General features: G+C 41.3%; 1 protein-coding gene across 2 annotated transcripts in view; it reads left to right on the forward strand.

Annotated features, from left to right (window-relative positions):
- The window catches only part of GRK5 (G protein-coupled receptor kinase 5), a 179136-nt gene that overhangs the window by 117728 nt on the left and 41358 nt on the right, over positions 1-20050 (forward strand). For both annotated transcript variants that reach the window (XM_063132734.1, XM_063132733.1), the window contains exon 5: positions 19638-19738. In XM_063132734.1, the coding sequence (XP_062988804.1) occupies positions 19638-19738 (101 nt within the window). The remainder of the gene's footprint in view (positions 1-19637; positions 19739-20050) is intronic.

Consider the following 20050-nt stretch of genomic DNA (forward strand, 5'->3'; position numbering starts at 1 on the left):
GCTAGTTTAACTAAACATTTTTGAGTATTTCTCCTCTGATACACCACTGGCAACAGTATGATGGTCTGTTCTATTCCATCTATCATTGCTTTAGGAAAATAAATATCATAATCCAAGTGAAGTGTGTGTGTGTAAGCATTTAATATGGGGGCAAGGTTCTCTGGTACATTGTCTCACAATTAAAACACCAGATCTCATTATTAAACATGATTTTGTCAAAGGTCCAGAGAAGGGACATGGCGTAGTTACGTGGTTGTAGCTAAGCATGCCTACTATGTTCTATGTCATATGTATGTCTTTGAGCTCCTATAGAGAAAAAATGGGATGCAAGACAAATAAGTCACATCTTTAAATAACACATCTCTATGTTCGTTCTACACAAAACTTCGATGAACACTGTTAAAATGGCTTATCCATAACTTTCACAATGAATTAAGTGCTTCATCAAGTCATTAAATATGTCTTTTCTCCAGTTTTACAGAGTGAAACAAGACCACCTTTGGTGAAAGTTTCACCTGAGGAAATGCACTTGTACTCTTTTCGAAATGGATTTGCAGATGAGACCTAGAACATTGTTGGGTGGTGTAAAGTTTAAAAACAACAACACCTTAATGAGCTTCTGGATCTTATGTACATATGCACAGAGATGCTCATAATGTGCTGGTGCCACAAGGCTTCCCCCTGTAATCTGCACTGAATGAAAGCATCAGCACTAGCTGTTCTGTCTGCACAACTGTCTTCTCCACTTTCAAAGGGGTGGGGTGGGCGCTTCCGTCTGCAAGATACCCTTCTCCTTAGTTCTGCATCACCATAGATGATGAATAACTTCTGAGCAAGTGATGAATGCACCAGCCATGGGGAAAACAATAGAAGCTCTTCTTCTCCGTTTACGGTTTAATGACTGAAACGTAAAGCCATGGTAGAAGTGAAATCAGAAGCCATTGCTCAGCCATAGTGGGCTACTGCCAGAGCAACATGGGGACATCTGGGTAACATTTTCAAGACCTGTTTGTTCAGTGTGTAATTTGATTTTGGTTGTAAGGAGAGCATTGCAACAGGAGTGTGATGGTGCAAAGGTAATAGAGCCGGACATCCTTTTTTATATTGCTCCTCTCATCACAGTCTTGCTTGAAGTTTTGGCTTTATATCCATCAAACGTGTACCAAATAAGCATCAATACTGTACTAAGACAAACTGCCCCTGAAGAAGAATGTAAATATCCAACATATGTCTGTCTTAGAATATAGCATAGTAGAGTTGGAAGGGGCCTATAAGGCCATTGAATCCAACCCCCTGCTCATTGCATGAATCTACCTTAAAGCATACCTGACAGGTGGCTGTCCAGCTGCCTCTTGAATGTCTCTAGTGTGGGCGAGCCCATGACCTCCCTAGGTAATTGGTTCCATTGTCGTACTGCTCTAACATTCAGGAAGTTTTTCCTGATATCCAGCCAGAATCTGTCTTCCTGTAACTTGAGCCCATTATTCCGTGTCCTGCACTCTAGGATGATCGAGAAGAGATCTTGGCCCTCCTCTGTGTGACAACCTTTCAAGTACATGAGATTACTAGTCAGGGGTTGGGTGGGTGCATGGGATCTGTACTTTCTTAGTTTCATTTTAACTCTCAGATTTGTTTTTTGAACACAACTAGCCAAAAAGAGCATTCCTATTGTAACAGCTGGATGTTTGCCCATCCTTTTTTCTGCTTGAGATTGTTGAGTTGATTTGCTGCCAGAAACATAACATTTTCTATGTTCATCTTATACAATGTAATGGGATTGGCCATAGCTCAGTGGCTGAGCTCATGCTTTGCATTCAGAAGGTCCCCAGTTAAATCCTTGACATCTCCAGGCAGGGCTAGGAAAGAATTCTACCTGAAACCCTGGAGAGCCGCTGCCAGTCAGTGTCAACAGTACTGAGCTAGATGGACCTCTGGTCCGACTAAGTTTAAGGCAGCTTCTTATGTTCCTGTATATCTGCAACCTTCTCTTCCTGCCAGACTTATTCCACCCTAAAGATTCCACCAAATTCCTGCACTTCCACCAGCACAGTCTCCTGCATCTCCTTCTTCTAACTCTTAGCATACAGCACAATTATTTCTTTCCCTTTGAACTGGCTTACTTGTAGCTCTCTGATCCAAAGATCTGAGCTGGCTGACTGAAGAATGGTGGCCTCTCTTAGTCTCTTTGCAGGATGCAAAGGTTGATCTGATGACAACAAAAGTAGCAATTTAAGTAAGGTTATGACAAGTCTTTAACTGTTCATTTCCTGCCATGGGGTTGTGTCCACACCCATTATAATCACTCTTGGGTGGAGCGATTTTGCACTTCAAGGAATTATATCATTAGCAAATGTATCCGCTTTAATGCATTTGAGCAAATCATGGAAAAAAGTCTGCCTTCTTGCTTTAATTTGTTACAGTGTTGTATATCCCACCTGTCCACAGAAACTGTACTCAAGGTAGTTCGCAGTTTTAAAAATGAAAACTATAAAACTACAAATAAAATAAACATTGATTTATTAGAATAACAACAGTTATCTTAATTACCCACATTGTTTAGTTTTTTAACGATTTTTAATGCTTTATGTGTGTATGTTCTGTGTTTTAGAATTTAAAATTTTGTATACTCGTTTTTATCTTAATTTTAGAATTTCTGTAAACCGCCCAGAGAGCCCTGGCTATGGGGGCGGTATATAAGTGTAATAAATAAATAAATAAATAAATAATCAGCAGCCTATAAGTGCTCCAGAAAGAGAGAGAGAGCTGAAACAGATGTTACAAAGGAACCACACAACACTCCTGTGTGTCCCTTGTAACATTTTTTTGGAACTCTCAAAAGTGTTTAGCAACATTGAACATGGACTCCTTCTGGGGTGTCTGGCAGAAATGGGTATATGGGGCATTGTGTTGTGCTGGCCATGCTTATTCCTGAAAGGCAGGCTGGATATAGACGGTGGTACTGTAACTTCTTTTGGACATGCAGGTGACATCGGTGGTGAGGAGTACCTTTTTCTAGCTTCAGCTGGAACACCAGCTGTGGCTTTTCCTGACAAAGCAAGACTTTGACACAGTCATGCATGCCCTAGTTACCTCCAGGTTAGACTACTGGAACACATTCTGCATGGGGCTTCCTTTGAAAAGTGTTCAAAATACATCACACCTATTTTATTCAACCTGCTGATTCATTTCTGGGCTCAATTCGAAGTGCTGTTTTTTATGTTTAAAGTCTTAAATGCTTGGGACTTTGAGGATCACTTTCTTCCACATGTTCTTCCTCATTGCTCTAAGAGTCTGTGGCCAAATGAGATATGGGAGCAGGGCCTTTTCAATAGTAGCACCCACCCTGGAATATTCTCCCAAGACAAATTTCTCATGCCCTGACATTTCATTCTGGTCGACGGCTCACAAAGTCATAACTGTTCCAGAAAGCTTTTAATTGTAGTTTTAATTTGTTCACCTGCATAATTGATGCTTGATTTTGTTATTTCAACCAGTTTGTAATGTTATACTGTAAAGTGGAAGTGAGCTAGATTAGAGGAAAAACTGGTTTGCAGGCAAACATCAACAGGTGCCAGGAAAGGCTAAGCCCCCCCTCCCGCCCCACCAGCCGCCATATAAATGCAGGGTTGTCCCATATTTTTTCTGAGATTTCATCTGATTCCATACAAACAGTCTTTTGAAATCCTACTGGAGGTGTGTGTGTGCAATTTGAAGTAGGGAAAGGGTTGGTGGGCAAAGGGTTAAGTGTGTGCGTGCGTGCGCGTACACACCCACCCGCACACCATTGCTTCTGCATTGTCAATCAGACTTTATTGAAGAGTTTTTTTTGGTTCAAACAGGGTGTTGGGCTACCATGGCATATGTTTGTAACATGTGGCTTGGACAAAGGTCTGAAGATTTGCCTTAGATTGATGGATTCAGTAGTTTTCTTCGATTAATGTGGGTTCCACACTTTCACTTCCAAGGGAACGTTGTTCCTTCTGTGGCTTTAAAGAGCATTACTTTTGTTTGTGCCATAGAATGCTGGTTTTCGAAATCTCATACAGCTTTAAATGAAAAGGAATGAAGTTGTAGTGTTAAGGAAATGACATGCAGAAAAGCACTTGACCTGCCAGCCAAGTCTCTCCTTGTAAATTAAACTAATATCATTTAATCAGGCTGGACTCCGTTCAAAATCCAGAGCATCACAGTTTAAATATTCTAGCCCAGCTGTTGTTTGTCCCAGTAGTCAGAGCTGAGGAAAAACAGATTGTGCCACTGTAATTGTGCATAGATTCCCACAGCAAACTTTGTCCCCCTGCATGCGCTAGTAGCTGTTAGCATGAGCATGGTCACTTGGATGGATCAAATGATCACGGGAATATCAGCCTGTTTAGGGGAAGAGCAGCCTTTAAATTTGTGGCATTTTCAGGCCTCAGAGAAAGCGGATGCATGCTGTTGGCTTATTTTAATTTTACTTGCTTCTCCTGAAGGCCTTTTCACAAACCTGTCCATGCTCAGTGACGGCAAATTGGTGTGAGAGAGCAGGATTGAGCCTGCCGGCAGGGTCAGTCTCCACACTTTCAGCCAAAGGTCTGAAGAGAGCCGATGCACAAGCAAGATATCTGCACATGGCCTATCTCTTTATGATTGGAAAACCTGCCAGAAGCAGGCTCCTTGCTTGGCCTTGCAGAGCCAATGCAAGTCCAGTTGTACTTACATCCAGGGATGTTCATAATTTGGAAATCCAGCCCTTTGGGGGATCGATGGATTTCTGCTGCCCGCCTAACTCAGTTTGCATTTACAAGTGAGGTTGCAGGGTTCCCCCAAACGCCAGGGACTTTTTACGACTTTGGGGGGTGGGGACTGCAATTGGTGCAAATAGAGAAATTGTACAAATTTGTGCAAATTGCTGCTGTGGTTTGCACAAATTGAAAAATACAGAAAATCCTCTCTCTGGTCCAATTAGTCAGGCCAGATAGAGGAAAATGGAATGAAGTTTGGGGGGGAGGGATGAGCTGACAAAAGCTTGTCAAGCTCCACCACCCTAAATGGATCCCCCCGACATCCCTATGCACCCCTAACCTCCTGCTGAATCTGTGGAGCTTGGGGAGCAGGCCCAGGAAAAAAGGCAGGTGAAAAAATGGCCTGAGTGGAAATAAAGGGGACAGGATCGAGTATCCTGGTAAGGCTCTTTCATTCAGTTACAGGTCTTTAAAATATGAGATGGGCTTCCTGGGGAGGTGGAGGAAGCATGCAGGGAGAGGCTGAAGGGCACCTCTGACTTACCTTTTTGGGATACCTATTAGGAGTGGGCCAAAAACCAGAGTTTGAACCTGTTGCTTTTAAGTGGAGCTCCGCCTCAGTCACATATAAAATGGGAGCTGGCTTTACAAGCAAAAGGGATGTGTGGGTGAGTGGCTTTCTCCTTCAGTTTGTTCCCTGATGTCCACTTCTAACACCAGAAGTGAACTCAGTTGGATGAAAAATGTCCGAGGGAATGGGAGACAGAAAGCAGAGAGTGGCCCTTCATGTTCGATGATTTAGAAACTGGTCTAAGAACATGTGATGCTGTAACAAGATGCACTACCTCTCATTTGGCTGCTGCCTTAAATCTGGAAACCTCGTGTGATTCTCATGTAATTCTACCCTGCACTTTCGCAAAGCTTTATGCTTGGACATAAAACTGCTCAGTAAAACTACTTCTTTTTTTGCTTGGTTTGCCTTTCCCTGAGCCAGGTACAGTTACTGATGATTATGGCTGGTGTGGGCTTCCCATAGTCATCTGGATGGCCACTGTGGGAACAGAATGCGAGGCTAGATAGGCCTTGATTTGATCCAGCGTGCTCTTCTTAAGTTCTTATGACGTGCTAAGCTCTTTTCCCTTCTTACTATTGTATTTTGTGATGGGGGTGTCTTGAATTAAGAGCCAGTGTGGTGTAGTGGTTAGAGTGTTGCATTGGGAGTCACAAGATCCAGGTACTCCACACTTGGCCATGGAAGCTCACTGGGTGACTTTGGGCCAGTCACAGACTCTCAGCCTAATCTACCTCAGAGGTTGGTTGTTGTGAGAATAAAATGGAGAGGAGGATGAGGATTATATACTCTGCCTTGAATTCCTTTGAGGAAAAAAGGTAGGATATAAATGTAATAAATAAATAAGTCCAGTTTGACAAAAATTAAGACCCTCTGTCAAATCCATCCAGAGATCTTACTAAAATATTACTGTGTCATAATGAGACACACTCATGGACATTTCTCCAGGGACGCTATGATTATGTCTTAAATTTGCTCTTTTGGGGGCATCTTTCACAAAAATAGAAGATACGCTGTGATTTGGTTAATTATTATTTCTAGTGTTGAGATTACCTCCAGTGATAGCAAAATCTGTGTGGATGTAAAGAGTTTCTGACAGATAAATAAGTGGTTGCTTTTCAAAAACAATTTAAGCATCAGATGCTGTATAAGAAGACTTTTTGAAAGTATACATTACCACAGCATCTCTTCATTTTTACTATGAACATTTTGTTCAGAATATGTAAAAATACATATGAAAAAAATAGTTATCTGAACCTTTTGAAACTGAAAAACAATTTTCGATTTAATCGCCAGTAAGGACTGGCAGGAACCAAGTTTGGAAACTATGAAAGTAAAGGTTTTGTTTGGCCTATTCCAAGGTGTAAAGAAAGGCTAGAGGCAAACCTGGGTCTTTATTACAATCAAGACTTTCCATAAAGATAATCAATTCCATAGTTTATGTCAGAGTTGGGCCAAAATCTAGCATGAGTAGGAAAAATTGAGATTAGTTCCAAATGTTTCCAAGCAACATCATTTCCATTCCTTGGTTTCTATTTTCTCTTCCACATAGATAAGTCTGTAGAGCTGGTGTAGTGTAATATTTGTTTTTATTTATTTACAAATTTTAGGTATTGCTTTTCTGTTAAAACACACACATATGCACCAACAACACTCAAAGCCTTTTGCGTATTCAGAACACACACACTAAAAACAATAAAAATGGAACAAAAAACAGTGTCAAACCAAGCCAACACCAGAATAAAAGGGTGTATAAAACACATTGCTGCTGCTGTAGATCTAAAAAGCCCTGGGAGAATCAAAACATTTGCAGGGCATGCCAAAAATTCAGTTAAGTGGCCATTTGGGAGGCTATTCTGTTAAGAGCAGTTGCCCTGCTCCAGGCCATGCTCAATCTCACCTTTGAAAACAAGGTATTGGAACCAGACCTCCTTTGAAGATCATAAAGAAACATTGTGATTCATATGGGGAGAAACATTCATAGGCCAAGGTCAGACGATCACAGGGGGAAAAGAAAACACCCTGGGTTTCCCCTCCTGCCGTGTGTGTCACTCCTGCTACCACCGTTTCCCTAATTTTCCTTGATCCAGCACAGGTTGTCGTGTTGTCTGAACCCGCTGAGGGATTTTCTTATATTCAGCGGTATATAAATCCCACAAATAAGTAAATAAAGAATCCCAGCAAAGTACGCTGCAGAGATAGCTTCTAAACCACTCCAAAAACCTTGTCTTGTTGTAGGGGTTGTGAGGTGGTGTAGAAGCCTCCATCCCCTGCAGAGCAACAGCACTGAGTTGCATCGCAGTTAATTAAGGAAACCGTGGTTGCACGTGCAGCACACACAGGGTGTGGAAAAGAAGACATGGTGGTTTGTTCCCCCCGCCCCCCCATGATTGCCCGAACCAGTCCATAGAACTACAAAGTATGGAAGGGGCTTTTTAGGCCGTTTAGCCTTCACTCCCACAAATACAATTGGCCCAGGCATTAAAGCTGATATCTAGTGATGCTACTAAAACCCACAATTATTTGGTTCATCTATACTTTGATTTGAGGCTGGCTGTCATTCCCATATGTATAATGAAACCTGACTTTGATTAGGGTGGCCTCTTATGCATTGCCAAAATAGAGGTACATTGTCACAAAAAGAGAACATTAATGTACATAAAATTTGCACATGCTAATTTACATGTAGAAATACAGATTTAGAGATTATTATTATTATTATTATACAAATAAGACTGTGACTGTGTAAATTTGTAATATTGGCCTTAATTTATAATATTGGACTTGTAAATCAACAGCCTAATGCTGAACAGTGATACTGTCAGTTCGCCCATCACTAATAATAACCAGAATCTTAAGTTTGTTCCAGAAACTTGTGGGAAGCCAATGTGAATTATCAAGACAATGAACTAATATATTCTCTGTGTCCAGCCTCTGTTAGAAGGCAAGTAGCAATATTCCGCACTAGTGGGAGTTTCTGGACCATTTTCATCAGCAATCTATCATCTGATGGCAGATTCTCAAAACATCTGGTGAACAAGGGGAAAATACAGTTCTCAGTTTGTTTTTTGAAGCCTGGAAATTGGCATAGGAATATATATTATGGTAAATATCAGAATTTTGTGAGTATTGGCATTTTTGAGAAGTCTAAAGATTTAAAGTGACCAGATGATATTTACCAGTACATCCAAGGCCAAGAAGTGTCTTTTGATCAATAGCTAAATTTTATACCCACCTCTGCCAATTACAAAGATATGACATGTGATACAGTTAAGGTGGCATTGTATGCTATTTTACCAAGGTCTGTTCTCTATTTAAAGGTTTCTCTGAAGGACTGTCCAGTTCATGTCTGATTTAAAGATAAAGAACCCTAAGAAGGGAGAACTGGCTCTTGAACTTGCCCATCCACAGTGAGCCCCTGGACAGCAGGCTGAGCAGGCGCCCAGGCCACCTAGTCACAGCCTTCCCTGCTGTCGTGAGATTTATTGTATTTCTGTCTAAAGTAGTGTAAAGCCCATGTCGCTGTGGGCACTTGTCGTCTGATGGCGAAACAGTGCAGATTGTAACTCTGGGAAGGGCTGAGCAGTAAGAAAATCCCATCCATTGGGAAGCCTGCTCATTGGCAGATAATGTGGATGATGCGCTCCCAACTCCATGGAACAAGAAGTGTCTTGGCTTAGTTCAGCCTTTTCTGCCCCTGCTCCATGCACCTTCTGAGTCCAGGCTGGAGCAGAGTAAGGAGGAGGTGGCACCTTTGTAGGGGTTTGCTACTTCCTAGGCTGCACCTGCATTCAGCAAAATTATTATTATTATTATTATTATTATTATTAATAATAATAATAATAATAATAATATTTTAGGGTTGATGGAAACAAAGGACCATTGCAAATTGTGACACTTGGGGAAGAGAATTGGGGGAACAGTAACAATGGGATGCTGATGGGGACCCAAGATACTAACCCTAAAAAGAAAGGGGCCAAAGGGGGCTTCTCTTTTCTTTGAGGGGCAGAAAAAGATGGCTGGATGTGGGTGTCAGGCCACCCTCTGAGAGTCAGCGAAGGAAAAAAGAGGCCTTTTCTTGGGGGAGGGGTCGTTTAAAGATAGGAGGATGAGGAGATTTATTTATTTATGTTAGCATTTTTATACCGCCCTTTAGCCAAAAAGGCTGTCAAGGCGGCTTACAAAAATATTTCTTAAGACAGTCCCTGCCCACAGGCTTACAATCTAAAAAACATGACCCAAAAGGAAAGGGGATTGGGAGGGAGGAGGGGGAGAAAGAAAAACAAATTCAGGCATTAGACTCTTAGATTAGGACACGGGGGGGGGGGGCGCTTTTTCTGAGGGGTGGTGTTGGGTAAGGAGGCAGAGGAGGGCCTGGATGGTTTCCATGGCAACCACAGGGCCTCTTCCTTCCCTCCCAGGAGCCTGCTTTTCCCCATATCCAAGTGAGGCAACAGCCGTGCCACGTCGTGAAATTCACCAATACTTTCTCTTGCCGCCGCCTCCTTCTTCCCCATTTTAGTTATTTTTATATCAATAAAGCTTTTCCTTGTTAAACCTCCAGTCAGGTGAAGCCTTTTCTGTGCATGCTCAACATCTAGAATGATTGAGGGAAAGATGGATAAATGGTGCAGTGGGTGACATTTTTGTCTCTGGCAGGGAAGCTGTTCTTTTTGAAGCAATGACAGCAGGTTGTGACATGTTTGGTTCTGGCCCGGATGGAGGCGGGGGAGGGAAAGAGAAACCAACCAGCCAGAGGTATCATCTTTGTGTCTGGCACAGATACTTCACTTGTTAACACGGCAACAGCAAGGAACACCATTTTTGCTTCTGGCAGAAAGGCTGTTCTTTTTAAAATACTGTTTGGTTATTAAAGCTCTAGCTTTGAACTTTTTTGAATTTTCAACATTTTCTCCATATCTACACTGCTCAAGATTCAGTTTAAAACAAAACTGAGCAAAATTGGTCTGATAGATCTCGAGTAATAAGCCTTACATGACCATATTCTTATATAGATTATAGTAAATATATCTAAATTTATACATGTAAATCTATACATGTAAATAAGCATGTGGAAATTTTATGTATTTTTGGATGATGCCTAAGTGGCTCCCCCAGACAGAATCAAGGCAAATGTACTTTACTAGTAAATTATGAAAAGGGGCAAAAATTCACAACTAGAGACAGACCTGAAATCAATTAAGCAGTTAGCATATGATATCTGGATAATAAAGCAAGGCTTAGTTTGATCCAAACCCGAATTGGAACTAGGAGGATTCCCCCCTTTATTTAACCAGGCTTTCATTCCGGCCTATCGTAGGTATGTCCCTGGGGTAGGAAAGGCATCTTTCTGTGCCAGGCAACGCTCCTTCAGTGCCATGTGGATCATGTGTGATATTCCAAGAGAGAGCTGTACATTATAATGGAATAAAGAAGAAAAGGTCCGGTTGGATACAAATGCCTCTTTGAAAGGTCAGGGGCTTTTAAAACTTCTGTTCAGGGTGTGGAACACAATATATGCTGCATTATGAATTAACCATATTACAACCTTTAGAATCAGTCCAGACAGAGCAAATGCGTTTGTTCTCTTTTTATTCTATTTTTTTCCTTATTGGAGGAAACCCGTTTGGAACAAATGCCGCAATAAAGCAGATTTATCTAACTGCCTGTTTCCGTCTCAGCTTAGCTGTCTGATCATGACATAAATCTTCATAGCTGGTTCTGCTGGCTTGCTTTATTAAGATGACAATTCAGTGTTGCTTCTAATGCCTGCTAGAGATGTCAGATCTGCAGCAATGTCTCTAAGAGTAGCACAGGTGAATTTATCCGAGTGAGTGTGGCGGACCTATAGACAGGAGTTTGAATAAACAGGATTATCAGGTGATGCCTGTGCTCTCTTGTTGTGGTGGCAGTGAAGCATAGGATCAGAATTGAGGGTTCCAGTTTTGCCAGGCTCCAGTGCTTCAGCTCAACATCTACCTGTGACGGTATCCCTAGGGCTTGCAGTCTTGCTCAATCAAGGCATGAAGGCAGTAGAGGCCGGTGGCTTCTAGGTTTGTAGGTTTTAGTCAGAACCAGTCAGAACGCTAAAGGGGTTATCTAAGGTGCTGAACCTGTTTTGGGGATAGATTTCAGCATCTTGGATAGCTACTTTAGAGCTTTGCCTGTTTCTGACAGAAACCCATTCCAGACTCACTGCCCCACTGACATAGGAACCACCAGTATCAACTGCATGAAGGGGTCTCATACTAAGAGCCCTTCCTTAATTTAACTTGGAAGACTCTCTTGCGATTCTGCAATATATCCCTGCAGAACCCCTGCAAAACCACTGCTTGCAGAACCAATGCCGTGGAGCAGAGAGTAACATAATTCCTTCATGGCTATGTTTTTTCTATACATTGCAAAAGGAGAGAATTGCTGTCTTCTTTTGGCAACCCCCAGATTTATTGTAAACCACTGTGCATCCTTAGGATACATCATGTTTTACCCTTTCTAGGATACAGCACAGTGCATAGTTGTGGATTTGGTTGCTGTAATAATGACCGATCCCCACAAGTGCTGGTGAAAGAGTGCCCAATAGCTGTTTTTGCCTTCAGGAGGTGGAGCTACACTGTGAGGACCAGCACTGGTTGCCCAGCAGTACCTTTGTGCTATTCTTTACATAAATTGATTATGGCCTGAGTTGTCAAGCTCCCACCACTTGTATTTGTGTCATTCTTCATGTCATATATTTTCAATTAGAGCTGCTGTGGATTCCACTCAACATGGTTGAGCTGCATGTGGACTTTCCAGCTCCTTCTCCATAAGTTTATTCCTTCTTTGTGGGAAGGCAGGGGAGGAACAGTTAGATAGGCCCTGGCTGATTGAGCTACATAGCACAAGACCATTATTACTTACTCTGTTTATACCCCACCTTTGGGGTATAAACTCAAGATAGCTTATACAGGATTCCCTGGTTGTCTCCCATTCAAGCATTGATCAGACCCATCCGCTTAGCTTCAGCTTGATTGCTGCATGTGCCTTCAGACCATGCTCTGGGACTCCCTTGGCACTAAACTAGTAATAAAAATAGTTATAGGAGCAAATGATGATGATTAATGTGAGCCACAGATAATTTTTATACAGGAAGTATTATGGCCATCTCAGGTTCTAAGATCAGGGATGTTTCTTTACTGGGAGTTCTTTGTTTCCCATTATTTGTTTTAGTAAAAATAATGAACTCGTGGAGCAGGGCTTGTGGAGTTCCAATAAAACAAGAGTTTGCACATCAAAGAGCAGTGCTTCTTGTGACTCTAAAAATGAGTAATGTTGGCAGTAAATTAAAGGCTTTTGTTTTTCCCTGATGAACTGTACTGCTTTAACTGATAAATCACATCTATGAGTCACTTACAAGCCTCACGATTACAGAAACTTGGTACCACAGACACATAGTGAAGTATTTTCTCCTCTTTGTTTTCTCAGACCTGGAGATAGTTCTCAAAGCAACTAATAACTGCTATAATCTACCAGGACTTTCTCCTACCTTCACTTCATTCCATAAATGTCACTCTGTCCTATCATACAAGAACATTCAAGAGACTAGGACTACAAATCTGCCGGGCAGTAGGGGGAAGGAAAGGGTAGAATGTTGAGTTCAACTAATTGATGCTCCTATTTTTAATCTGTGATGAGAGCTTTGATTAGTACACTGATCCAGTTAAATAACTAATACTTCCAACCCTAAAAATAAGTGGTATGAGATTTCAAAATTACTTCTAATGTTTGCTTCTGAGTCTGGAAGTTCGATATGAGCATAAAAACACATTAAGAAATTTAGGGCATAATCTTATGCATGTTTAGGCAGAAAAAAGTCCTACAACTCCCAGCATTCCTCAGCTAGCATTGAAGACTGAAGACACATGGTACCCATAGATTCCAAAACATTGGGATGTATCTTAAGCCATTTGGTTTGTTTGTTTATTTATTTATTTATTTATTGCATTTATATCCCACCTTTTTCCTCCAAGGAAATAGGTTGTGGCACCTATCAGACCTAGTTAGTATGGTCAGTGGTGAGGAATGATAGGAATTGCAGTCTAGCAACATCTGGAGGACCACATGTTCCCCACCCTTTCTTGACCACTCTCTCTACCAGTGGTGAGTTTGGAGTGCAGGTGGGCTTGAAGCAGTGCTATTGTACACTGCTTCAAGTGACACTGGCTGGCTGGGATTGGTAGTATTTGTAAATAAATAAATCCAGTATTTGGAAGGAGAGGCAGGCTCTGTCCCACCAGGCCAAGGAGTTAGGGTGGCCTGTTGTCCTACTTTTAGGGGACTGTTCTCTATTTTGGAGAGCTCAGATGACAGTCCTCTATTTGCAAGTGTCTTCTATTTGCTGGGCTTTTCAGTCCAAAGTCTGGTTTAAACACAAAGAAGCATAAGAAGGCGAGAACAGGTGCCCCTTGAAGTTGTCCATCCACAGTGAGCACCTGGACAGCAGACTGGGCAGGCACATAGGTCACCTGGTCAGTCTTCTCTGCTATGGTGAGACGTACAAAGAGTATAGGCAAAAGGAAACTTGGGGAAGTGGAATACTACCTCCTGTCAGGCCTCCTGTCAATGAGGATCATGAGTGTTGGCTGACCTGGCAGAAGCTTTTTCTTGCCATTGAATATCCTGTTATTGTTCTGAGAAGAAGTGGGGCCAGGCCTGATCTTCTGCCCTTCACCTTGGTTGCCCTCCAATTAGACTCATTTTCAGTAGTTGGCAGACCAAAGAGGCAAGCTGGAAGAAGAGCAATGTATGTGTGTGTGAGGTAGAGTTCTCTTTATCTGTCCCTCAACTTGCCTGTCATGTGTTATGGGCATTATGCTAGCTTTTATAATTCAGAAACCATTCTTCATATTCAACCCACAGCCATTGTTTCTTCTTGTGGACGCTGCATCTATGCCAGAGGTCCGAGATAAGAACTCCCTAAGTCAGTTCTATGAAGCATTTATTCCTCAGCCCCTGAAATGTGCCCCTTTTGGTTCCTATGTGCCTGGGTTATTTCAGCACCAGGATAAGCCCATTTTATTTGTTTTTATTTTCCCTGACTTTAAAATAAACCTTGAGTATTTGAAGGATTTGTAAAAAAAATATTTCCTGAAAATTTAAGACCTGTTTAAAAATCATTTGTGCTGTTGAGAGTCTTGATTTTATTCCTTATTGCTGAGTTTTTATGCTGCATTTTGTATTTGATTTTATGATTTGTATTTTAATGTTTTATAGTTATTGTAAGCCTCCCAGAGAACATTGTCACTGAGCAGCATACAAATGCTATTAATAGATAGATTATTTTAACTGTTGCTGTTGTAGTCTCCTTACAGAGTGAAGGCACAAGCCTATGCATGCCTACTCAGAACTAACCCCCACTGAGTTCAGTGGGACTTACTCCAAGTTAAGTGTGTGTAAGATTGCAGACTGTGAAGGTAATGTAGTCACATAGAGGTGCATTCACATGACAAGCACATGGTGAGACAACAGCTGAGTTGTGATAGAGTGTACTTTAGATAATGGTTCCATTTTTGACATAGAGGTTAAGTTCATTAAAATCACACCAAAAAATCAGGCTTTTTATGGAAGGGGAAAGTGGCCAAATCCAACAGCTCCTCGTGCCACAAAACCCCCAACCTGTTATGCTTAGGGAATGCCACAAATCTGAGCAATCACTTACTATGTTTTCCCTTTTAAATGAGTTTGTTCTAAATGACAGCAACGTCCCAGTTGGTGCACACATAGGGCCAATCCAGCATAGAATTAACCGTGCTTAAACCCCTTCATTCAACCTCTGCATTGGATTGTAGCCCTTGTTTATCTTGTGTTTGCACAGCACTGGATGCTGGCTTAGGTTTTTCAAAGCTTAAAAAAAACATAGCAGTGTATTTAGTTGTTTTGATTCATTAGATATTTACAAATCTAACAGCTTTGAACAAATCTAACAGCTTTGAAAATGAGAGCCAATGCATGCAATTTAATAATTCACTGGCTCACAAACTGGGCTTCTAGGAAAAATGAAAAGAATGAATAATGTCGATGTGTTAAATGTATACAGAACTCTCTTTGGGACTATAAAATATCTACAAACTTACTACTGCTCATTGCACTGCTTGGAATGGCTTGTCTTAACTAAGCTTGCATTCATAGACATGGAATAGGGGTGTGTGTGTGTGGATAATGTTATTAAATCGTTTAGTCACTAGGTGGCACTGGCTTTAATTGTGTGTGGAGGAGAATCAGGAGTTTTCTGTTGCTTTTCTTCTCTTGTCTGAGAGTGGCAATTGTTCTTGTCTAGTTTCCTGACTGGTGCATCCTCTAAGCCTTCCATGAGGCTGTCTAAATGAGCTTTCTAAAGAGAGGGGGGATTATTTCTGTTAAAAATAAACTGTCTAGTTAAATGATTTGCAGTACTGAATAGTGGGATCAAGTCCATCCATATGTTTCTTTTTATGTATTAGACAGAGAATGATAGCATTCTAAAGAGATTTGTCTCACACTGATAAACAAATGCTAAATATATACAGATTGGCTCAGAAAGAGGAAAAGTGAGAGATTAGATCACAAGTAGTTTTTGCAAAATGAGGCTTGGACAGTGCCTCTCATGAACTTGCAGTGGGAAAGGGCAATGTGAATGGGGCATGGAAGCCTCCACTGTTCTTTTTCATCCTGAATGGCCTTGTTCTTTAGAAAGCTAAAATCCCATTACTGTATGCAATCTTTTTATTAATTATTTCATTGGGCTTTGGTTTAAAAAGAACCTCAAAATACCTCAAAATAAGCTGTTCTTTGATCAGCTAGAAAATGGTTCACTCTGTACAATGTGCATTTAGAGTGGGAAATTCTAGCCAAAATAGATCATGAAAATAAACATATCTTTGAACGGTTGTGTTTCCTGAAATGGTTTTCAGGATCTATTTTGTTCTTTCAGAATTTGATTTTGTTCTTTCTTGAGTTGAAAGATATCAGTCCTATTCAGGTGTTACTCCATACCATGTGGAAATATTGTGTGAAGAGGGAGTGGGCCTGCGCCCACAACCCTCACCCCAGGCATCCGCACTGGCTCCTTTCATTTTCAGCTGAATGCAAGTAGAAGTCGCCACACAATTGGGAACCCTACATTATCGGTGTTCATGGGGAAGCTTCTACATGCATTCAGCTGAAAGGACTTAAAATTACCCTCTATACCTTAGCACTCAACATACAAAGAATAAGAGGAGCTGGCTCTACACCTGCTTCATGCATTATTTTCACACAGTTTGGACTAAGTACCTAAATAGGGCTATTGTTGGACACATGTTGCCTCAGGTATGCAGTTAATTCTGAAAACTGAAGAGTGGTTTCATGCTTGTATTCACAAGAAGCACAGAATAACCCCTTTACACTATCTTTGTCATTGTAATTATAATCAGGGACAGCGTCAGGGGTAGGCATGGATGGACAACTGCTGAGGACCCACACCCCAGCAGGGGCCCACTGACAATAGTCCCCTTGGAGCTGCTCCTCCTCTTCACTGCTTGTTCACCTGCTTCTCGCCTGCCAAGACAGCAGTGGTGGGGAGAAGAAGGAGCAGTTGATGCCCCGGCCTCCTCCTTGCTCACTGGCTCTCTGCCTGTCAAGAAAGCGAGTGGTAGCGATGATGCTAAAGAGGACAGGGAGTAGCAGCAGCTGGAGACAATGGCAGTGAGAAGGTAGACTCACTGAAGGTGGGGACCCGTTGAGGGGGCCCAAGGTCCTTCACAAATCTGGAGTAGGCACTGGTAATGGTTAACTGGGTAAGAAGTGTGTGTGTGTGTGTGTGTGTGTGTGTGTGTGTGTGTGTGATGGAGGGAGAGAGAGAGATGGCAAATATATTTAACTTGGCTCTGCCGCTGCTAAAGCCTTTCTTTTGCTTCCACTTTTCTTCCCTGACGTCATCCATGCCATTTTTGCTTGTTTTACTGAAGTACGTTATTAATGGATTGCAATGATTTATTGAAAGACTTCCCATGATACTGTATTCTTTTCAGAACGCCAGAAGAGCTTTCTTTATGATGTGCTAAACCCTGCAAACCTATCGCAGTGGATGTTTAGGATTACCTTCCAGATAGGTCACAGATGGCCTGGCCCACTGTGGCTCCATAGGCCGTCGCCTCTGTGTTCAAATACGCAACATTTGGCACATCTGTTTCTGTTAAACTAGCAAAGATCCTGTATGATTGTACTGCCATTCATCTTTTCGCAGCATTATTAACACGGGTTGGTTAGAGTAACCTCCTAATTTTCTTTCTCTCTACTTACTTCCCTGTACGAGGGGAAGTTGCTACGACACCCCTTTGCAGGTTGACTGGAAAAAAGAAATGCAGACTTATGGTACTTTTGCAATATCTCTTTGTGATATCAGATGTACATAATTGGGCAGGGGACAATGGGAGCAACTGGGCAGCCAGGTGGACTATGCTAGTCTTTAAAGCAGCATGGGTGCTGCAACACTATGCAACACTATGCAACACTGTGCATTTTCAGCCCTGCAAGACTCCTCCATGTTAGCAAGCTGCAAAATGCTCTCTCTCTTTCTCTCTCTGATTATATTCAAACTGCCAAATTCTGTCTTCCTCTTGTTGTGTGTGTGGCCAGGTTCACACACCACTAGGGTTTAACCCTGGACAGAGACAAGGCAGTATTCCAGGTTCTGATGTCATGTTTAGCAAGTGCTTGTTTCACTGCTCCCAGTGACAGGAGGACCCAGGTGGGAGCTATCGAGCTGTTTGAACTAGCATGCTGGCTGGTTCATGGTCACCGAGGATTTAAAAAGAAACTCTTGATTGCCACGATCTGCGAACCAGCCCCCCCCCCACTTCTCTCTGTGTGTATTATACAGAGAGAGAGAGAGAGAGAGGCTCACATCCTTGCAGTTAAATGTTTTACAAGTTTGAACAGCTAGTAACCATTAGTGGAGATAGAACAATCATTCTCCTTCTGGTCTATGTCTGTTTTGCATGTGTTCATTCGAGAGCCTATCCTCATTAATGTGTGATTTTAACAAAAATTTGCAGACATTCATATATAAATGTTTATTTCTGAACACATTTTCTCACAAAACTCACTTATCAATATGTATTTAAATATATGTTTTAACATATTTATTTCATAAAATATGCATTTATAAATATTTATTTCTGAATTTATTTTATCCTAAAATGTGAATTTCTAATATATTTTGATACTTTTTTAAAAAGCTGAGAACTGCATCATAAAATTCAGAGAAGCGCAATATCTAAAGAAGAATTACATTTCAGTCAGCATATTAGTTCAGTGCGTGTGTGTGTGTGTGTGTGCAGATCAGTGCATTTGCTGCAGAATTTGTAAATATTGAATTCCTCAAGCATCCCTATCCACTAGCAAACTAGGCCACCAAACGAACAATCATATTTTATGAGGCCCTAGTGATAGCCACCTTCACTAGATGCAAAACAAATTCCACAGTACCTTGCTCATCAGTTCTTCCAATAGTAAACACAAGAGGTGAATACCGACACAATTGTTTCCAAAACCGGGCGACTGAGAAACAAGGAGGAGGTATCAGAATGCGTGGGGAATTGCAGAAGTACAAAAATAAATAAATAAATGAACAAAACTTTTTTTAAAACAAAAATATATATAAGCGTGTAACTACCACCAGCCGCCTGCTAAAAACAAAACAGAAAACTTCCCAGTGACAAGGGTTGAGCATACTGGAAAAGAAAACCTGTCAGGTGAGGAAGAGTGGAATTGGAATGACTTGCTGGGAAAATGCATGGCTGCCTGCCTGAAACCTTGAACAGAAATACTTCTGCTAGGAGCTGAGAATACATTGCAGCAAAGTGTTGTATCCAATGTTAGTCTAACTTAAGTCCCATTAATTTTAATGGGTCTATTCTAATATGACTGACATTGGGATATAATCCATTTTGTTGCAGGTCCTACTTGTAACAAATATTAATTCAATTGCACATAATGAGCAGGTATCAACAACACAGTGTCTTTGCTGAGATTTCCCATGGGGCTCAGGAATATCCACATATTCTATAAACCATGTTTTAAAAAGATGACCAGTAGGACTGGTTCGATCATGGACTACCTTGGGTTGTCATTACTATTGCAAATAAATCTCGGAATTCCTACATGACTGCTTTTGTAAGCTATAAGGAATGTTTTTCTATTAAAGCTTGGAGTCATCAGCCATATGAAGATAAATTCTGGTAGAGTTTTCTTAAAATTGGGAATGTCCAGACGAACGTGGTTATCAAGGAGGTGTTTTCCCTGATCATAAAGTTAATATGTTGATTATTCTCTCTGCTTTTTCCTAGTCTCCAACTTATGTAGCAGAGGTCAGTCAAGATCTTGTCCAGCAGACAAAAGAAAAACTTGAAAACAGCCCCTGTAAAGAGTTGTTCTCACCTTGCGTGAAGTAAGTATAGTTTGACATCCAAACTTCGTATTATTTTGTTGATGCTGTCCATATGATTCTTTTCCCATTAGGGGTCAGTTACAGGTGGATAATTTTAATTAGTCTCCTTATTTGATGTTGTAAACTAACATTTGTGACCTAAGGCTTTACCAGACTATGGTTTATGTTTATTTTTGAGTGCATGGTGCTTTATGTGGTTGGAATACCTACTCCCATATCAACCTGCCTCTTCTTAGGTTCTTCCCCATGTACCACTTTGATCAGAGATTGAGAGATTATCTACAAGATAATTTCTCTGAAATGTAATGCCCT

This window comes from Elgaria multicarinata, chromosome 8 (assembly GCF_023053635.1).
Source record: "Elgaria multicarinata webbii isolate HBS135686 ecotype San Diego chromosome 8, rElgMul1.1.pri, whole genome shotgun sequence".
NCBI lineage: Eukaryota > Metazoa > Chordata > Lepidosauria > Squamata > Anguidae > Elgaria > Elgaria multicarinata.